Here is a 19,139-nt window from a genome sequence, read left to right on the forward strand (position 1 = left end):
ACATAATGAAGCTACAGTTTATCTGTTTCTTTAAAAAAATATTTTTATTGATTTCAGAGAGGAAGGGATAAGGGGAAAGAGATAGAAACATCAATGATGAGAGAGTATCATTGATTGGCTGCCTCTTGCAGGCCTCCCACTGGAATTGAGCCTGCAACCTGGGCATGTGCCCTGACTGGGAATGGAACTGTGACCTCCTGGTTCATAGGTCGACACTCAACCATTGAGCCACACCAGCTGGACTGTTTTTTAACATGTCCTTCTGCGAAGTACTTGGCCCCAAATCTTGACATCACTCGTTCTCACTTGTATGTAATTTGTGTGACTTGTGATTTAGACCTTTGTGTTTATAGATGTTTGGGGATATCTGACATTGAATGTATTATACATTTGAGACATTGTCTTCACAAAACAAAAATCCATCCATAAAATGTCATGGTCTTTTGCTCTCAGTGAAATCCGCTCCCCTCCCCCGGCAGGTAGAGCCTTATTTAATCCTTCTTGTTCTGCTTTGTCATGCAGGGGCATCTCCAGTGGAAGTGAGGAAGGTTCTGACAAAACTTTGGAAAGTGTATTGTTGTCTAACATGAATGAAAACAAGAACCAGGAAAATGAAATAAAAATATCTCAGTGCAGCCTGTTTTCCTATCCATAGATTAGGGTAGGATTGCCTATCATTCAAGGGAGCAGGTTTTTATGTCAGCTTATCTTCATTCATTTATCTCCTTCATTCATCTATCTGGAAAGTGATCTCTATTAATATTGCTGCTAGAATGAAAAACCATCTCTCCACCCCATGGCAACAGTGTTTCACTTGGTTACTTCCCTGTGTTTAGCCTTCGTCCTTGGATTATCACTCCTTTTCTGATATGAATACCTCCTTGCCTGTCTCCCACTAGACATATTTTGTAAGTAGAAACATCTGTTTATGAAGTTGCTCCAAGGCTCCTGCAGAAGAGTCAGGGCCAGATTCTGAAGGCACATGTGCAAGAACAATTCTCAGTGTCACTGCCCACTACATTTTCTGTGTTTCTGAAGACTGAGAACCACACTTGATTTATCTCTGTCCCATACCATCTAGCAAAGCAATTCCTGTGGGACAATAGTAATAATATTCCTACGAAGGTAGGAATGTTAGTCATATTTTACAGGCAAGGTAATAGACTTACAAAGTTTAAGGAATTTATTCAGTGTCAGTTGCTCAATAAATGATAGAGCCATGCATGTTTGTTGAATCATGCATGGTCATGATTTTTAGATCTGGAATCAATTAAAACATTTTTTGTTTAGATAATATAAACTTTGAGAGCTTAGACTCCTGGAGCTATACACGTCCTCATTCTCTTAAAAGAGGAAGAAATGCATTCCTCCAGCCACTAAATAAAATTTCACTCTGATTAAGCCAGATCTGGATACTGCTCACCTTGAATCAAGCACTGTAGCCTGGGGAATGGCATGTTCTGATTAGCATGGGCCTTTGTTAAATTCCTTTGTCTGAATTAATGGGCACTAAAGGACATGGGGTTATGCTGATTGGTTCAGGCCAATCACAGCCTCCCCATGGAACACCTGGCTCCCTCAAAGCCCAGGGGGAAGAGAATGGATGCTGGCGAAACCATCGCAATGCTCACCAGAGGTGGACAGTTCAAAGCTGCAAAAGGTATGTTTCATTTTAGATTTTGACTGATTCTTCTGAATTGTCCCCCAAAAGTGCTATATCAATTTGCATTACCATCAACAATGTATGAGAAAGTCTGTTTCCTATATTGGAACTATTTTAGATATTAATTTTATTTTCACCAATTTGATGGGTGAAAATTATTTTGCTTTAGTTTACATTTTCTTGATTACTACTTAAGTTATATATACTTTCATATATTTTCCTTATTACTGATTTATAGGCCATTTGAGTTCCTTCTTCTGTGAAGAAAGATATTAAATGTCATTTCAGAAGCAGATTTTAGCTTGACCTATTGGAGATATTCCTCTGTAGATGTGTCTCCTACCTCCTGAAAACAAAGGCAAACACCAGATTCAGATAATACAGTTTGGCTCAAACTATATTGTGGGATAAAAAAAATTATTTTGTACTGGGAAATGCAACCTAGTCAGAGGAATGTAGTTTTAATTACACTTTCCTTTTTATTTCATCTTAAGTAAGGCGGTCAGTCCCCTTTCTTCTGTTGGGTCCTGGAAGGAAAGAAGTTAGTGAGAGACACGCGCTTCTCCCTCCTCTGGTAGAGGGATGAAGGAGTCAGTTCTGCTGGAATGGACAGAAACCATTTAAGGAGAGTTCTGAGACACCTGAACTTGGGGGTGGCTGCAATTGGCCTTCCATCCATTTCCCTGGGATGACACCCTACTCCTTTGGCTCTGCCCAGGACAGCCCAGTGCTGCCAAGCCATGCTCCAGGAGGCGGCAGTAAAGCCCCACTCACTGTAACCCTTATCCTTCCCCAGGGGAAAAATGCTAAAAACCTGTGATGTGTTTGACCTGAGGGGTATTTTCTGTTCCTTTTATCCATGCAATAAATAGCCTTCTCTTTCCATGTTTAAGGGCCCAATATTAAGGAGTGCTTAATCTATTTGAACTGCAGAGGTATAATTGACATATCACATTATGTAAGTTAAAGGTGTACAATGTGTTGATTTGGTATATTAATGAATTGCAAAATGATTATCATGATAGCATTAGCTAACACTTCCATCCTGAATTTAAGATCCAACCTCTCAGCAACTTTCAAGTATATAACATAGTAATATTATCATAATCATCATGCTGCGTGTTAGATCCCCAGAACTTGTTAATCTTATAACTGGAAATTGGTACCCTTTGACCAATATCTCCTTATTTTCCCCTATCCTCCAGCCCTTGGTAACCACCACATGCTTCTCTGAGTTTGAATTTTTATATTTATTTATTTTTAAATATATTTTTATTAATTTCAGAGAGGAAGGAAGAGGGAGAGAAAGATAGAAACATCAATGATGAGAGAGAATCATTGATTGGCTGCCTCCCGCACATGCCTTACTGGGGATAGAGCATGCAATCCGGGCATGTGCCCTTGACTGGTATCGAACCTGGGACCCTTCAGTCTGCAAGCCAATGCTCTATCTATTGAGCTAAACCAGCTGGGGCTGAATTTGAATTTTTAGATTCCACATATAAGTGATATCATATAGCACTTGTCTTTCTCTCACTTAGCAGTCATATATTGCTTAATGAAACCTTGGTAACTACCAGTCAATAGAATATTCGAGTGCTTGTTTGATAAATGAAATCTACAATTGTAAGGAACATATGCATACTGATTTCCTTTACTCTGCAGCATTTAAAATATTCCAACTGACATTTCACTTATACACAGTAAAACACATAAATCTTAAGTATATAGCTTGATGAATTTTTATAAATATACACACCCATGTAAAAACCACCCAGATTAAGATATGGAATATTTATTTCTAGCTCTCAGCAGGCTTCCTTTTGCCCTTTCCCAGCCAATTACCTACCAAAACTTATCACTATTCTGACCTTGATCACCAGGGATTAGTTTTGTGTGCTCTTGAATGTCATATAAATGGAATCTTGTTTAATGCAGTCTTTTGAGCCTGGCTTCTTTCACTCAACATGAAATTGTGAGATTTATTCATGCTGCTGTGTGAAGCAGCAATCCCTTCATTTTCATGGCTGTGTAGTATTCCAGTATCTGATACAATAACAATTTACTTATCCATTCTGTTGTTGATGGACATTTGTGTTGTTTCCAGTTTAGAGGTATTTTGTGATGGTTCAGTGGGTTTCCTTGGTGATGACTTGAGTAGTTGCCTAGATATATAGAACTGATTGCCCCAAATAAGTTGTTTCAGTTGTGTCTACTCTTTTGTACCTCTCAGCCTTGATTTGTTTATCTCTCTATTGTTTATAACAAGCTTAGAGATTCTTATAGGAACCTGTTATCTACTTACATTTTATTATAAAAATAAGAAAAATGTGCTCTCGGCTTAAAAAAGGAAAGTGGTAGTTTATTTTTTTAAAAACTATTAAAAGTACCTGAACATTCTGAGCACAGTTTTCTTTAAAATTAGAGCCAGCTTTTTCTAGATTATGCAGCTTGTCTGGGAGTTTGAACTTCCTACTATGGAATTGGACATCTGCCATTATGGGCTGAATTTATTTTCTCCAAATTCATGTGCCAACACCTTGACCTTGGACTTTCAGCTTCCAGACTGAGAGAGAATAAAATTCTATGTATAACCCCCCCCCCCCGGTCTATGGCATTTTATTATAGTAGACGTAACTAACTAGCAAACTAAGATACCTCCTCAAATAGTTTTCCAAATGTCACAAGGTAACATCTATAAAATAAGTCTTTTTCTTAATTTTTCATTTTTAATCAGAAACCAGCAAACCCCAGAGTTTACCAGTGCTGTAATATGCCACAAACTAGTCCTTCAGTAGCAGGCCCATGCAGCCCACATGTCCTTCCTCTGTTTGGCTGTCCCTGTGGCCACATGCTGCCCACAAAGCCCCAGAAGGCGCTCCAGCACTGCTGCAGTGGACAGTGCCCTCTGTGAATACTAGGGTGCTGCTGTTTCCCAAGTTTCCAAAAGTTGCTGCTATTTTGGGGGGTGACAGAGGAGTGAGTTCTGTGCAGGGGGTGGGGGGAGAACGGACCCTTTCTCTCATCTGTGCCACACTTTGTCATGTTGGCTCCAAGGCAGCGCTATGTTCAGCGTCTCCTAAAATTTCTTTTAAAGACATTTTTATCAGCATCTGGTGCTCACCAATGACTCGGTCTGCGGGCTCAAGTTCAATCCAAGTGGTGGTGTGGAAGTTCATGCTGTCTCATGCCTTCTATTGATCCCTTTGAGACCCAAACTTCCAACCACACTTTCCATCCTCCCCCAAATATCAGTGGATGTGAGAGTCCCAGCTCAACCAGCCCATGACTCTTATAACTAAAGTGTGAATCATTACAAGGTTGTTAGCAGTGTGGGAAGCGGGAATAGGATTTAATTTTTAGCTTATCTTTAAGGCATGGATAAATTTAATATTAATTATTTTGGGGGATTTTTTTTTCAGTTTAGAACTCAAATCTCTGTGCTGTAAAGAAGAGAAATGCTTAGAAATAATATACATAATGCAACAGGACCAGTTCTTACCATACAGAGCAACATACAAGCACTTTAACGGCCTACCTTTACAGTTTTAATTTCACAACGGCATACTTGAACATATTTCCCCATACATGCATGCCTAATACTTCTTAAATTCCAATGATTCATTGTATCATACCTGAATCATTAGTTAGTAAGACTTGAACTATCATGCCAACATATTTTTAAACATTAAAAAAAATTAAAAAAAGAACCCAGAAGGCAGAAAAATCCCAAAGGAAAAACTATTGAGGATTTTTAAATTTTTAAGTAAAATTTAAGGGGGAAGAGGGATATATTAAAAAAAAAAACCCACCATGATAATACTTTACCAATTTAATAGATGCAACTCAGAAACAAATATTAACATAAAGGGTTTTCAGACCTTCCCCTGAATTTTCACAAAAGATCACAACTTATAAAGGTCCACCCTCCCCACTCCTTGCCCCACCCTGCGTTTTGCTCTTATTCTCCCAAAATGATTTTGGCTGATAGTTTATTCTCTACTGCTGGATTATTTAAAAAGCACAAAGAAACATTTAAACTAAAGCTGGCAATGGATTATTAACTCTAACCTTAGCAAGAGTGCATGATCTCTGTTTGTTACCAAACAGTACAGGAAGTTTACAGTGACCACAAAAGATTATTTGGTTCTCCTTGTTTATAATGACTACGAAAAGATAATAGTAAGCAGAAACTTTTGCAGTTATTGATTCTGACCACAAACACAGAAAAGACAAAAGATGTGTTTGTAAGGCACTACTCAACAGACAAAATTTCTTCAGAATTCATTGCATTTTCACTTAGAATTTTCAATCACAAAATATCTCAGTGGGGGAAAATAAAATGAGTTACAAACCCAGAAGAGTGTATCTAACTTCATTTTACGTGCACACCAAAATCTCACACTGAAATGTCTTTAAAGTCCACGTGGAGCTGCGTCCCCCCAGGTCAAGTTCCCCTTTTCCAGCGGCAGCACCGTGGCCCAGCCTGGGGTGTTGCTGTCCACTCTTGGGTGACGCTAGGCACTTGCCATACAGCTTTCCCCAAGATCCTGTCTCCTTTCTAACCTTCCTTTTCTTTGCACCCCCACCCCCGGTCTAATCTTACTCTGTCATTTCCTCCATCTGTGCTTAGGCCCTAAGCTAACCACTTCCTCCCCCACGACTAAACCAGGGTGGCACTTTTCTCCACTCCTCTGTGTTGTGTTTAATAGTATCATTTTACTTTCATTTTGAGATAACTTCAAACTAGACAAGAGTTGCAATGATTGTACAAAGAACTCCCATGTACCCTTCACCCATTCTACAACAATTATAAAGTCATTTGGCACGTTTGCTTTATATCTTCCTTCTTCCCATTCTCTCTTTTACACACACACACACACACACACACACACACACACACACACACACACACACTTTTTTCCATAATAATTTGAGATTTATTTGTAGAAATCATACTCCTTTACCCTCAAATACGTCAGATCTTGCATAAGTATGTTTTCTTACCTAATTATCAAATTCAGAAAATTTGACGCTGATATAATACTATTACTTAACACATGGTCCACGTTAAAAGCTTGCCATTTGTCCCAATAATATTCTTCATGGCAATCTCTCCCTTTCCTTCCCACCTCCAGGATCAGACTTAGTTGTGGCGTCTTTGTAATCGTCTTTAAACTTTGTCTACCATGACATCTTCACTTCTGAAGATTACAGGGCAGTTGTTTTGTAAATGTCTCTCAATTTGGGTTTGTCTGATGACTGCATTCAGGGTATGCCTTTTTCACATAATTAGAACTTCAGGCTTGCATAGGCTATTTTTACCACAAAGCAAAAGTTGAATTTAAAGGTCATCACACCCTCCCCACAGACTCCCATTGCTTCAAAAGCCGCTAATCCCACCTGTATGCTAAGAGGAACGCATTTGATAAACTAGCTCACTTTGAGGTATTAGTACTGAAGACTATACCTGAGTCCGTAAACCTGCTAGGCATCACTGTATGTTAAGAGAAAAATCTATTAACCCAAAGGATGCAATTTCTCAAAAAAGTCACAAGAATATGCTTGTACTTGCAGGTGTGCGCCTGCTTTCTATATACATGTTCAAGGGTGAGAAGCAATGCAGTTTTACCTGGTTATTTTACAAAAGGCCCTCACTATGAAACACTGCAGCAGTCGTCTGCTTTCTAACAGTAGAAGCTGTTAATCTGTCTTTACTTTGTCTAAGTTTTCCTAGTGATTAATATCACATAGCAAGGCCTTCAGGGACTCAGTTCAGAGCGGTTAACGTTTGGATTGCACAATTTCTAACGTTTGGGAGGGAAAGCGCAGTCAAAGCCAGGCTGGTTGGACAGTGGGAGTTCCGGCAAGAGCACTGAGTGCTAGGTGAGTGGTGAGCGGGGAGCAGTGATAGAAGAGGGGGCCCTGAGAGGGAGGTGAGGTCACAGACAAATCTTTCTCTGTCTTCAAGTTTGCCTAAGGTTGGCTCATTTCTGCTTATGCCCACTAACCAAAAAGAGAGAGAAAAAAAGATCAAGGTTATTAACAAAATACAGAATTTCTTAATGAGGATTTCAAGTATAGATTTTATTGAAGCCTGACATTTTGAAGCAAATATCTGTTCTTATAATGAAAATTTGTTATGAAGTGAGTAAAGGAAATAGTTGTGTGTCCCCCCCGCACCCCCCTTATCTTTAATACAGCCAGGAAGCAAAGCAATCTCTTTCCAGTTCCCAGGCAGCGTTCCCAGCGACCTCACATCTTTATGTTCTTTCTTTTCTTTGTAGAATCAGCAGCACCAGCAGCAACTTTTGCACATAGTTCTTGGGAGGAAGAGGTGTTAAGATACAGACCACATGTACAAAACTAGTTCCTCTGTTACAGGCAAGATGAGCGGTACAAACGGGAGTTGGTATGTTACGGAATGGCTAAAGAAATAACCAATGGATGTCATCTGTGGGATGGGCGACTTATATTGCACCCTCGAAATACAGGCTTCCTATAGAGGAGTAAACTTAGGTCTGTGGAGTCCTAGAGTTGGGCGAACATTCATGTCACCTTAATCAGACTTTGAGCCCAGATCACATTGAAAGTTTTAGGGGAAGTGTATCATTTAAGCTAGTATCTATATGATGACAATTCAAGAAAGTGAGATACTTATGCTCATTTGCTTAAAAAGTTAACATTAAAGTACATTTAGATATTATAATTAAAAAGAGTTCTGGGGTCAGGTAATTCAGTTTATGATAGCTTTAAAGTGTTATCTATAGTCAGATGACCTATAATTTAGTTTAATCTTTAAAATTGTTGTTGTGAGAAAACTGATTGGATCTTGAAAGTTGTCATCACAAGGAAAAATAAATTTGTGATTATGGTTGGTGTCAATGTTAACTGGACTTATTGTGGTGGCCATTTTTGCAATATATACAAATATTGAATTCTTATGTGATGTTATGCCAATTGTACCTCAATAAAAATATAGTAAATGAATAAATAACCACTAGTTATATCCCTGCCAACATGCTTTAAATAAAGCTTTCAGTTTTCCATGATTTCTTTTAAAGTTTACTTTGTAAATGCACCTTGCTCATAAGTCTTCCAGTGAGTATAAAAGGGCTTCATTAATGTCTTCATTTGATCTATAGCAATCTTGATTTATTGAATTCTCCTCGCTCTAATTTAGAAGATGGAGCTGGTTCTCTGGCATCTCAGTATGGACAGGAATGACCAGAACCTCTCATTTTAGGGTTTTATTTGCACAAACATTTGTGGTCGTAAAAATTTGGGGATAAGAATAATGTGGTTATTGCTCCTATTTTGCAAACTTGAATGACCTATGCACCAGTGTCTTCACTGCTGGCAAGGAGAACAATTTCTAGTCAGTGGTGTTTAAGATAAGTTTCCAATTCAGCAATTTTAGTTGGAAAAAGGAAACAGAACTATTTTTATAGTCTTATCTGAGGTATTGACCTCCTCTGACCGAGCAGGGTTGGGGCTTCTCTCTTCCCTCTTCTTTCCTCAGAGGAGCTTCCTCTCCGGAGTCGTCTTCTGGGGAAATAGTTATAATGTGGACGAAGACGATGGTTTGGCAGGAAAAATGGACGGTACTGAAAACGGTGGTTGCACCTGGGAGGGAGGAAAGGTCTGTTTGGAAACCTAATTTGGACTCTGGGCCTCCGTGTTGGGAAAAAATGGAAAGGACACTTGGGTGTCCTTGTGACGGGCTGGATCCTTGTCACCGGCCTCCTTGTGGCAGGTGGAGGGGTGAGTGTGAAGATCTGGCAGTCTGTAGGGTCCTCATTGTTTTGTGAGCCTCCAGGAGGGGTGACTACTTGTCCTGTGGGGAGAAAAATGCAAGTCAGGAAGAAGCCTGATAACAGCAGCGAAGGGAGATGCTTGAGGGGTGGCAGGAGAGCGCGATTAGAAGGGAGAAATGGAGAGGTCTGAGTGCGTTTGGAAGAACTGCCAATGTTCAGTGAAATGAAACATGGACACACCTTATGATCCCACAGTTGCACTCTGGGGAATTTACCCAAGAGAAATGAGTGTTTATATCTACAAAAGACTAGTTCAAGAAGGTTCATAACAGCCTTATTCATATTAGCCTAAACTTGGATACAACACAAATGTCCATCAATTGGAGAATGTATAAACAGACTGTAGATATTCTTACAATGAAATAGAACTCAGCAATGAAAAGGAAGAATTACTAATCCAACAATATGGATACAACCCACGGACGTTATGTTGAGCAAAAGATTCCATTTGTATCAAGTTCAAGAACAAGCTATACTAATCTACGGTTTTAAAAAATGTCAAAAAAAAATAGCTTAGGGTTGAGGTAGGTATTATTTAGTGGAAAGAGTAACCTGGGAACTCTTTAGATCTTGATCTTGGTAGTTGTTACATAGATATGGAGATAAAGATTTTATATATATATATACACACACACACACACACACACATATACACCACATACACTTATGTATACATATCTACACACATGTTTATACACACATAAATATATGTATGTGTAAAATGTGATCAATCTATACTTTTAAGATTTGTGCATTTACAATCAGAGAAAGTCAAATATATGATTTCACATGTGGAATCTAATGAACAAACTAAACTAACAAGCAAAATAGAAACAGACTCAGATACAGAGAACAGACTGACAGCTGTCAGGGGGGTGGGAGGGTTAGGGGCTGGGTGAAAAAGGTGAAGGGATTAAGCAAAACAACAACAAAAAACCCCTCATAGACAGACCAAAATATGATAACTACCAGAGGGAAAGAGGGGATGGGTAGGAGAGGGTAAAGGGGGGATAAATGGTGATGGAAGATGTGACTTGGGGTGGTGAACATACAATTCAATATATGGATGATGTATTATAGAATTCTACCCCTGAAACCAATGTAATTGTATTAGCAAATGTCACCCCAATAAATTCAATTAGAAAAGATTTATACATTTTATTGTATATAAATTATAACTAAATAAAGAAAATTAGTTGAAAAACAGAACTTAGTGTTAAGAAAATAAAAATAACTGCCCCTCACCCCAACAGGCCATTCATCCAAAGGCCTGCTTCACCCTCCCCAAGGAGGAGGCAGGGGGCCTCTGCACGCAGCAGGGGAACAAGCACTGAGGACCAGGGCAACATTCGTTTCTGAGAAGAAATTTGGATGAAGCTCAAGTGCCCAGGTCTTCCCACTAGCTGTATCATCTACTTGAAAGTAGGCTTCCCTTTAGAAAATTATTCCTTCACTCCCCTAGCGACTTACCAATGTAGACCCGGAAAGGACTGCTGCGTGTGAATGATGGGAAATTGAGCTCCCCACAGGAAGTTGGGAGTACTGAGGCCCTTAAGAAGAGCTAGATACCCCTCACCATTAGAACAACTGAATTCAGGTTTCTTGGTTGTATTGGATATGCTTATTGCCTGCCTGTGCTCATAGTCCCTCCCAGAGATTCTGTTTCACTCACAACCCCTGGAAAGGTCAACTCTATACACTTTTGGCTATGGCTGATTGGACTGCTGTTAGACACTTAACTCATTCATTGCCTGGCCAGTGACCAATCAGATTCTCACTTGAGAATTTCAACAGAGACACAGTCAGTGGAAGGTGTAAGACAGGAGCTGGGTTAGGTTTTGGTCAGTTGAATGTTGAGTAAGTGGAGAAGCCCGTCTTTCCATAGAAACTATAAAATGGGGAAGGCCTCTCAAAGAGAAAAAGAGACAAGAGACCATGTGGTAACGGAGTGATGAGGAAAGTAGCCTTGATTCCTGACTTTCCAGGGCTGGTCTGACTGAGGGCTGGTTGTACTTAAAGTCTTAGAGATATTCTTATAATAACCACTCCACTTCCAGTTCTATTCTTTTTTACAGCTAGCTTGAATTGGTCTCTATTCCTTGAAGGAAATACTGACCCTTTCTTCCAGACCCATCTAGGCTACTGAGTATTGAAATTCTATGACTGAAACTAGATTAAAATATTTCAAACTACAGAAGATGATTAAATCCCACATTACTCATTCTTTCCTCATACACAATTAGATCAGTTCTGAACCTTTTGTAACATAAAAATCTGCTGAGATTCCAGTTGCTAGGGAAGAAGCTAGCCTTACTCTTAATCCCCATCTTGACAATTTGCTGTCAGATCAGGTTTAGACAGACCTTGAGCTCTGTCACTCAGTGAGCTGCATTCCAGCTGTACAAACCAACCAACCGTCCGACCAACCCACCCCTGTGCTCATCCCGTTTCTTAAAAGCTGAAGCTACTCTCCAAATCCCCAGCTGACAGTGGGTGTTAGAGCCTGCTAGGCAGCTTTTTTTCTGACTCTGGGATGTCCTGAGGTGTTCAGTGTTTTCTTCTGGGAATTTCTGCGGGCTCAAGATCAAGGTGCAAGTTTGTCCCATTAACCAACCTAAGAATGTGGGCAAGCCCACATAAAACCACGTTCTTCCAGCAGACTAGACACATGGTGACTATTTCAGGTCGCTGGTTGGCTAGCACAAGTGCTCCCAAATGGGGAAGCCGCAGGGATTGATGTGGGGACTGTCACAGATTCTTTACAAGGTTAAGGCCAAACATCTGAGTGAGGGGGTGATGCCATTCATGGTCTCCAACTTTGACTGAGTTAATATTGCTCATTAATTCTTTTTTTTAAAAATGCTATCTTAATTTTTTTAAACATATTTTTATTGATTTCAGAGAGGAAGGGAGAGGGAAAGAGAGAGATAGAAACATCAATGATGAGAGAGAATCATTGACCAGCTACCTCCTGCACGCCCCCTACTGGGGGTTGAGCCCACAACCCAGGCATGTGCCCTTGATTGGGATCAAAGCTGGGACCCTTCAGTCCACAGGCTGACACTCTATCCACTGAGCCCAACTAGCTAGGGCTCATTAGTTCTTTTGTTTATCCTTGTTCTGGTCAATTTTCACTGTCTTCTAAACCTTTAATGTGCTCCTCAAAGCTGCTTCAAAATTCCCATTCTTCTTCCTTTACCCGAAGAATTCTCTTCTAAAGTCTCTCTACCTTTCTAAGTAATTTACTTAGCTTAATACTTCAGAGAGAAATCTTTGGTGATCTGCCATGAAATTCTCTGGTTTCTACTCTCATTGCAAAGAAAAGTCTGCACACTTCTGATTCGCCACTCCCCCACCTATTTAAATCCACTGGAATCTGACTGCCTCCTCCACTCCACAAAGGCTACTTTGGCAAAAGTCACCAATGATTATGGGCTTTAAAAATGTTGGTTCCAGATGCTTAGAGCACCGTTTCCTGCCATCTTTGCTTGGCTTACTTCTATGCAGATTTCATATCTCATTTCTTCAGGGAGGTCTTAATCCTGAGGCTGTGTTAAGACAATATGCAGCATGCTTCCATAGCATCCTGTGAGTCCATGATACTCATGAGTCATGTGATTACTCTTCAGATGTTATATTCCTCCTCCACTGAAATATCCACTTGACCATCCTGTAGACCACATCCTTTGACCTCATCCCCAGCATGGTACCTAGAGTAGAATTGATTGATTGGGAGAAATCTGTTTCGATAACTGCAAACGTTACCATGTTCCTATCTCTCAGAGATAATGCAATTGTTACTAAGCAAATAGTTCTCACTATGTAACATACTGACATGCCACCAAAGGCACGCAATATCAAAGATGAGAGTGCTTCTGCAACCTTATTCAGGCCAAAGTAGGTCAAATATTTAAATGCAGATTAAAAACATTTTGAGAGGCAGAACAGCATAATGTTTAAAAGCATAGGCTCTACAGCCAGGTGTCTTGAGCTCTGCCGTTTAACAACTGCGTGGCCATAGATGGGTTCCTTAACTTCTCTGAGTCTCCTTTCCCTTATTTGTAAAATGGAGAAAATAATACTGCCTATCTCACTGGTTTGTTGTATTATCTGAAATAAGATGTAAAGTGCTCAGAACATTCCTGATCCACAGTATGCAGTTAGTGGTGTTAGCTACTGTTATGATTAGTCTTCAATGTTATGGAAAGATTCTGTTAGCAAGAGCCCAATGTTCTTGGTTCCATTTGGTTACACTTTATACATAACATCTGTGCACTATCGATAGGACTAAAGGGTACAGATCTTATTACAACAGGACCTCCATGAAGACAGGGACTGCTGACTTTGAGGGTCCACTGCTATGTCCCTAGCATCTAGAATAATCCCTGGCTTAGAGTGGTGCCCAGACACATTGCAAATATGTGGATCTGATATAGAATGAATGGCCAGCCAGACATTGAATTTTCTTCTCTATAGATTTTTGTAAAGCTCAGTGAATATTTAATGTCAGTCCTAGAAAATTCACAATAATAACTTACATTTAAAATTAGAGTAAAATAAAAAAAATTAAGCCAAAATATTGCTTAGAGTTTAGATATCAATTTTAAGTCGGTTTATTATAGTCTAGACATAAAACTCATAGCATACCAGCAACTAGTACTTTAAAAAAAAAAGTAAGGATAAAAAGACTTCTATATAAATATGTAATTACCTGAATTACCTGTAGTCTGTGGTTATTTGGGCAGACAATAGTTGGGTTGTAGAGAACTATACGGACTTTAAGAGAAGTAAGCTTCATACTTGATTTGTAAGTATGCAGTCCTTCCTTTCCATGACACATGGAGTATTAGAAAAATTCTCACATGCTTTTGGAATTGAACCAGAAAGAAATATAAATCTTGTGATTAATTTACTCACCACTCAACTCAATTTTTGAATTAGTTAACTGCAACTCAGTTCATTGTGTAGACTCACAGAATGACTGGCTATCTTGGTCATATCTCTAATTTTACAGGTAAATAATTTAGAGCTCAAAAAGTGTCACGCAGGCTTATTTCATTTCCAGCAGCACACAGGGTCCCATGCTAGATGCTGTGGTGTATGCAGAGACGATAAAGACCTGACCTGAGCTCAGGAGTGCAGATACACTGCAAATACGTGGATTTGTAATATGGAGCAGAATGCAGGAATTCCATGGGTAATGTACAAGTTACTATAAGTATTATTCTAAGATATCGGAGAGATTGCAATTTGTCTTAAGAAAGCCTTTGTGAAGGCAGTACCATAGTGACATTTAAACATTGTCATGAGAAGCAGAATTACAGTAAACGGGGCAGAACAGGAAGAGGGGCAGAACAGGAAGAGGGACAGCCCAGCCTGCCAGGGAGAGGAGAGGAGAGTGAGGGTTGTGGAAGTGAGCAATGAGCTCGGACCAGGGTGGCTTGGATAGAGTGACGCTACATTGGATGGACTTCCATGTCTGTCTGAGGGACAGTGGGGAAGTGTGAGTCAAGGTCAGAAATCACATCTCACATTTTAATTGATGTTTTTTTGGTGTGAATAAACCTCTAATCTCATTATAACCGGTTTAGCTACACATTACAAAGTTTCCTGATGACTGGTTCACTTTCTGGAATGAAGGCATGAGGTGGCTAGTTCTGTTTATGGTATTTCTTTTAGATGTCACTTTTAGCAAGTGATGCTTGGGGCCTTGTCTTAGAAAGAAGTGGGGCAGGGGTTATTTGTAATCTCTGTTTCCTGCCCTCTGATCACCGGAGTTCATGCAGAGATTGGACAGGGTGCGCTCTGGTGGTCTCTCCACCAGCTCTAAGGTCTCTGCCCCTCTCCACTCTGCTGTGAGCGTTGGGGATGGAAGCAGGGAGCTTGTTGGAGGCTGACTAGCTTCTGGCTGGGCCCCTGCAAAGCCCCCAGAGGCATGTGAAGGGGAGAAAGATTCAGTGTGACTCCTGGGTCTCTACTCCCTGAACCACAGTAAGTTCTGGAGCGAAGGGAAATGGTCATCAGACCCAGGTCTCCCAGTTTCTTCTTCCTCTCTTTTACCTCTCTTCTCTTTTTATCTTTTTCTTTCATTTCCCCAGAGGTTTGTAAACCAAATCTAAGGCTCAGGCCACTTGGAAATTTCATAGTGGAGGAAAGGAAAAAGAAAAGGAACAGTGGAGAAATGGAATCTAATATAATCCTAAAGAAAGAAATCTATGCTCATCTGAATGGCACCAAAACACAGCTAAATAGATGTGATTAATTAAAGCAACTAACAGAGACTAAACACTCAACGTGTGCAAATTACCGTGCTTCTGGGGATAGAAAGAGGTGTACATTGCTGTCATTCAGGGCGGCAAATCGTTAGCATTAGAACCATAGGAAGGAGTATTAGTATAGTGTTTTAAACTTGAAGAGCTTTTCTTGCATGATGGCTCACAACCCCGTAATAATGCATGTTTTTAATCCTGTCACTTCACGTATGAAGAGACTGATAGAGAGGTTACGTATGTCTAACGTCACAGCGCGAGAGCTGAGACCGAGAGTAAAGTCTTCAGATGATAAGGTTCAGCCTGTTCTGCTTTAACCATTCAGGCTGGTGGAAGCTGACAAACGTTTTCAATTTATGAACATGTATAATCATGGAGCCGAATTTTATCTTTTCACACAACTTTCTGATTAGTGGGCCCACAGTGGAATAAACACAAGACCCCCTTACCTTCTGCCACCATTACCACCAACCAGCAGACCAACAGCCAGCAGGAGAGGCAGAGCCTGTGAGCCATGGCTTCTACCTGAGCAGTCGCTACCTTGAACCTAGCATTGGTTTAAAAGGGAGTGGGTGAGTCACCGGCCTGAGTCAGGTAATTTGCATTTGCACAGTGGACCGCAGTGGTCAGGGCCTGCGGTGTGAAGCTAAGAAATCAGCAAGGAAGTACCAGAAAGTATGTATCAACCAGAAGCTTCTTGCAATGACAGCCAAACATCCTTCATTTGTCCTTAGAGTTGGACTGTATTCTTTTAATTCCCTCAAGTCTTCTCCCCTGTTTACTTGTGTGTATGAGTCTCCCTCCACAAGAGAAAGACTCTGTGTGGGAAATAGTCAACGCTGCTTCCTTCTGCGGAGCTTACTTACTTAAAAGAGCCAAACGGGATGGGGAGGGCATTATCAAAAGGCTTCCTGACCCAGGCAGTTTGGAGAGGCTGTTCGCAGGCCTCTGACCAGGATTTATGGCTTCTCTGCTTTTGTGCAGGAGCCAAGGGCAGCAATCAGCAAAGTATTTTCTCTGATGGCCACTGTCTAAACCAGCCGTGGGCAAACTATGGCCCGCGGGCCGGATTCGGCCCGTTTGAAATGAATAAAACTAAAAAAAAAAAAAGACCGTACCCTTTTATGTAATGATGTTTACTTTGAATTTATGTTAGTTCACACAAACACTCCATCCATGCTTTTGTTCCGGCCCTCCGGTCCAGTTTAAGAACCCATTGTGGCCCTCGAGTCAAAAAGTTTGCCCACCCCTGGTCTAAACAAACACCAGAGTTTGGAGAGATTAACTTAGCAAGTTGTCTTCCAGCCTCTTCCTTATGCACCAAATTGCCAATCAGATGGACATGATACATCTGTACCCAGGTATTTCCTGAGGGAAGGGTGGCCAGCTGCTGGAGGAGTGGGATGGGATGGCCACAAGTGATTAAGAGCATGGACCTCGGAGTTACAAAAACCTGGCTCCAATCTTGGTACACAGTACAACTCTAATTTTCTTAAAAAAAAAGTATTTATTGATTTTTAGAGAGAGGGGAAGGGAGAGGGAGAGAGAGAGAGAAACATTGAGGAGAGAGAAACATCGATCAGCTGCCTCCTGCATGACCCCTACTGGGGATCGAGCCCACAACTCGGCACGTGTCCTGACTGAAAATGGAACAGGTGACCTCTTGCGGCATGGGCTGATGCTCAGCCACTGAGCCACACCAGTGGGTCTGTTCTTTTTCCTACCAGCTGGGTAACTTGGGGTGAGTCCCTGGGAGTTGTTGAAGCCTCGGGTGCCTCATCTGTGAAATGGGGCTTGTAGTATTTTTCTCAGAGGATTGTTGTGGAATAAAAGAGTCAATTGACTTAAAACCATTTCAGTGTGTGGCCTGTGAAGTGAGTGGTCGTGGTTATAAAATTATTCTGACTCCAATTTTTTGTTCTCTTAGGAGGTGGTACTTGCCAAGTCATTCAGTTGCTCAAAAGGCCTCCACTTTGAACAGAGCATTTTCCTGGGCATTACAGAACAGCAACACAGAACACAGACCCTAGCTTCGAAGAGCTGACAATCGAATGAGGAAGACCAGGCAAACAGAGAACCAAAATGAATAAGGCAAAATGGTAAATTCCACAGTCTTGATATAATCCTGGGCAAAATTCTAGAACAGATGATTAAACGGACGATTTGTCAGCAGCTTGGATAGGAAGCAGGGATCATCCAGACCCAGCTCATTTCCTTTGATTAAGGCACTTCCCCCTGGTTCAGCAGGTCTCTGTTGACCACAGATGATGTGCCCTAGGTGCTGGGCTAAAGATAGGGTTCCTGCTATCATCGAGCACACAGTCTGGCAGGGACATTAAATATTAACTAAGGAATAATAATAAAGGCTCTTGAGGGGTAAGAGAGAGGAAGTACAGGAGGCTATGAAGCAGAGCACAGAATCTGTAATTTTCCATCACCGGGTGTATATTACAGATGCTATTTTGCCCCTGCGTTGGTAACACACTACCTTGCCAGTAAAATCAGATCCATGTAATCTCTTTATCTACTGCCCAGTGTTCCATTTTATGGATTTATTTTAAATTATTTAACCAAACTTTTAGGTGAAGGACATTTGTATTATTTCTTCTGATCTCCTTTCTTTTCTGTATTGGAATTCTAAATAGCTTCCAATTTACATATTGATGAAAATAAATGACAAAAGCAAGTGGAATATTTTTCTCATTTGCATCTATTGCCCTGAAATTCATAAAAGAAAGGAGCAAAACTTTAAAAGGGACATTTAAAAATTTTTATTTGACAGAAAATTCTTATTTATTTCTTTGCTGTTGGTGTATAGAGTAACTCTTGCCATATTTTATTTATTTACCTGTTATTTATAAAGTGAAACCGAGTGTTCAACAATATATAAACTCAATGAGCTGTTGTGAGATCATTAGGTTAGCAAATTAATTTGCAAAAATTTTTAACTCAAAAAAGGAAATATTTCTGAAAGCTTATTTTAAATGTGGTAACTTTGATAAAAGTATCTTTTCAGTCATCTACTTTAAAAATCCACAAATCATAACTTTGTCATTTAGTTGAGATTGATCAGTGAGATGCAAATTTCCATAATCCCAATGTCAAAAATGCTGCAGTGGCTTTGGGTCACTGTTGTTGGTTCAATGTGTTAAGGGGAAAGGCCCATACGGCCGGTTGGTGTTAGGTTTTTCTAACAACAACTTTATGAGGAGGTGATAGAGAACTAACAGTAGTTACACTTCTTTCCCAAAGACTCAGATACTGAGGCTGGGATTCAGAGCTGAGATTGTTCTGGATCCAAAATTTATGTTTTTCTTCTAATTAGATAACTTTGCTTTAAAAAAATCCGTCCATTCATTTACTAATTCCTTAATGAATCTATATTCTTAT

General features: G+C 40.2%; 1 protein-coding gene across 1 annotated transcript; it reads right to left on the reverse strand.

Moving 5' to 3' along the window:
* Window positions 1-7,719: 7,719 nt before the first annotated feature.
* ODAPH (odontogenesis associated phosphoprotein) lies at window positions 7,720-16,303 on the reverse strand. The gene is made up of 2 exons (XM_059682144.1): window positions 16,199-16,303; window positions 7,720-9,500 (listed from the first exon to the last, which is right to left on the reverse strand). Exons 1-2 carry the CDS (start codon window positions 16,263-16,265, stop codon window positions 9,109-9,111), a joined length of 459 nt encoding a protein of 152 aa, XP_059538127.1. The 5' UTR covers window positions 16,266-16,303; the 3' UTR covers window positions 7,720-9,108.
* Window positions 16,304-19,139: the final 2,836 nt, after the last annotated feature.

The sequence above is a fragment of the Myotis daubentonii genome, chromosome 1 (genome assembly GCF_963259705.1).
Source record: "Myotis daubentonii chromosome 1, mMyoDau2.1, whole genome shotgun sequence".
Lineage (NCBI taxonomy): Eukaryota > Metazoa > Chordata > Mammalia > Chiroptera > Vespertilionidae > Myotis > Myotis daubentonii.

Bases quoted from the DNA above. Each gene is read 5' to 3' on its own strand.
- ODAPH (XM_059682144.1), bottom strand. From the start codon at position 16,265: ATGGCTCACAGGCTCTGCCTCTCCTGCTGGCTGTTGGTCTGCTGGTTG. The intron at 9,501-16,198 runs GTAAGGGGGTCT...TTCTCCCCACAG, and splicing joins GGTGGTAATGGTGGCAGAAG to GACAAGTAGTCACCCCTCCT.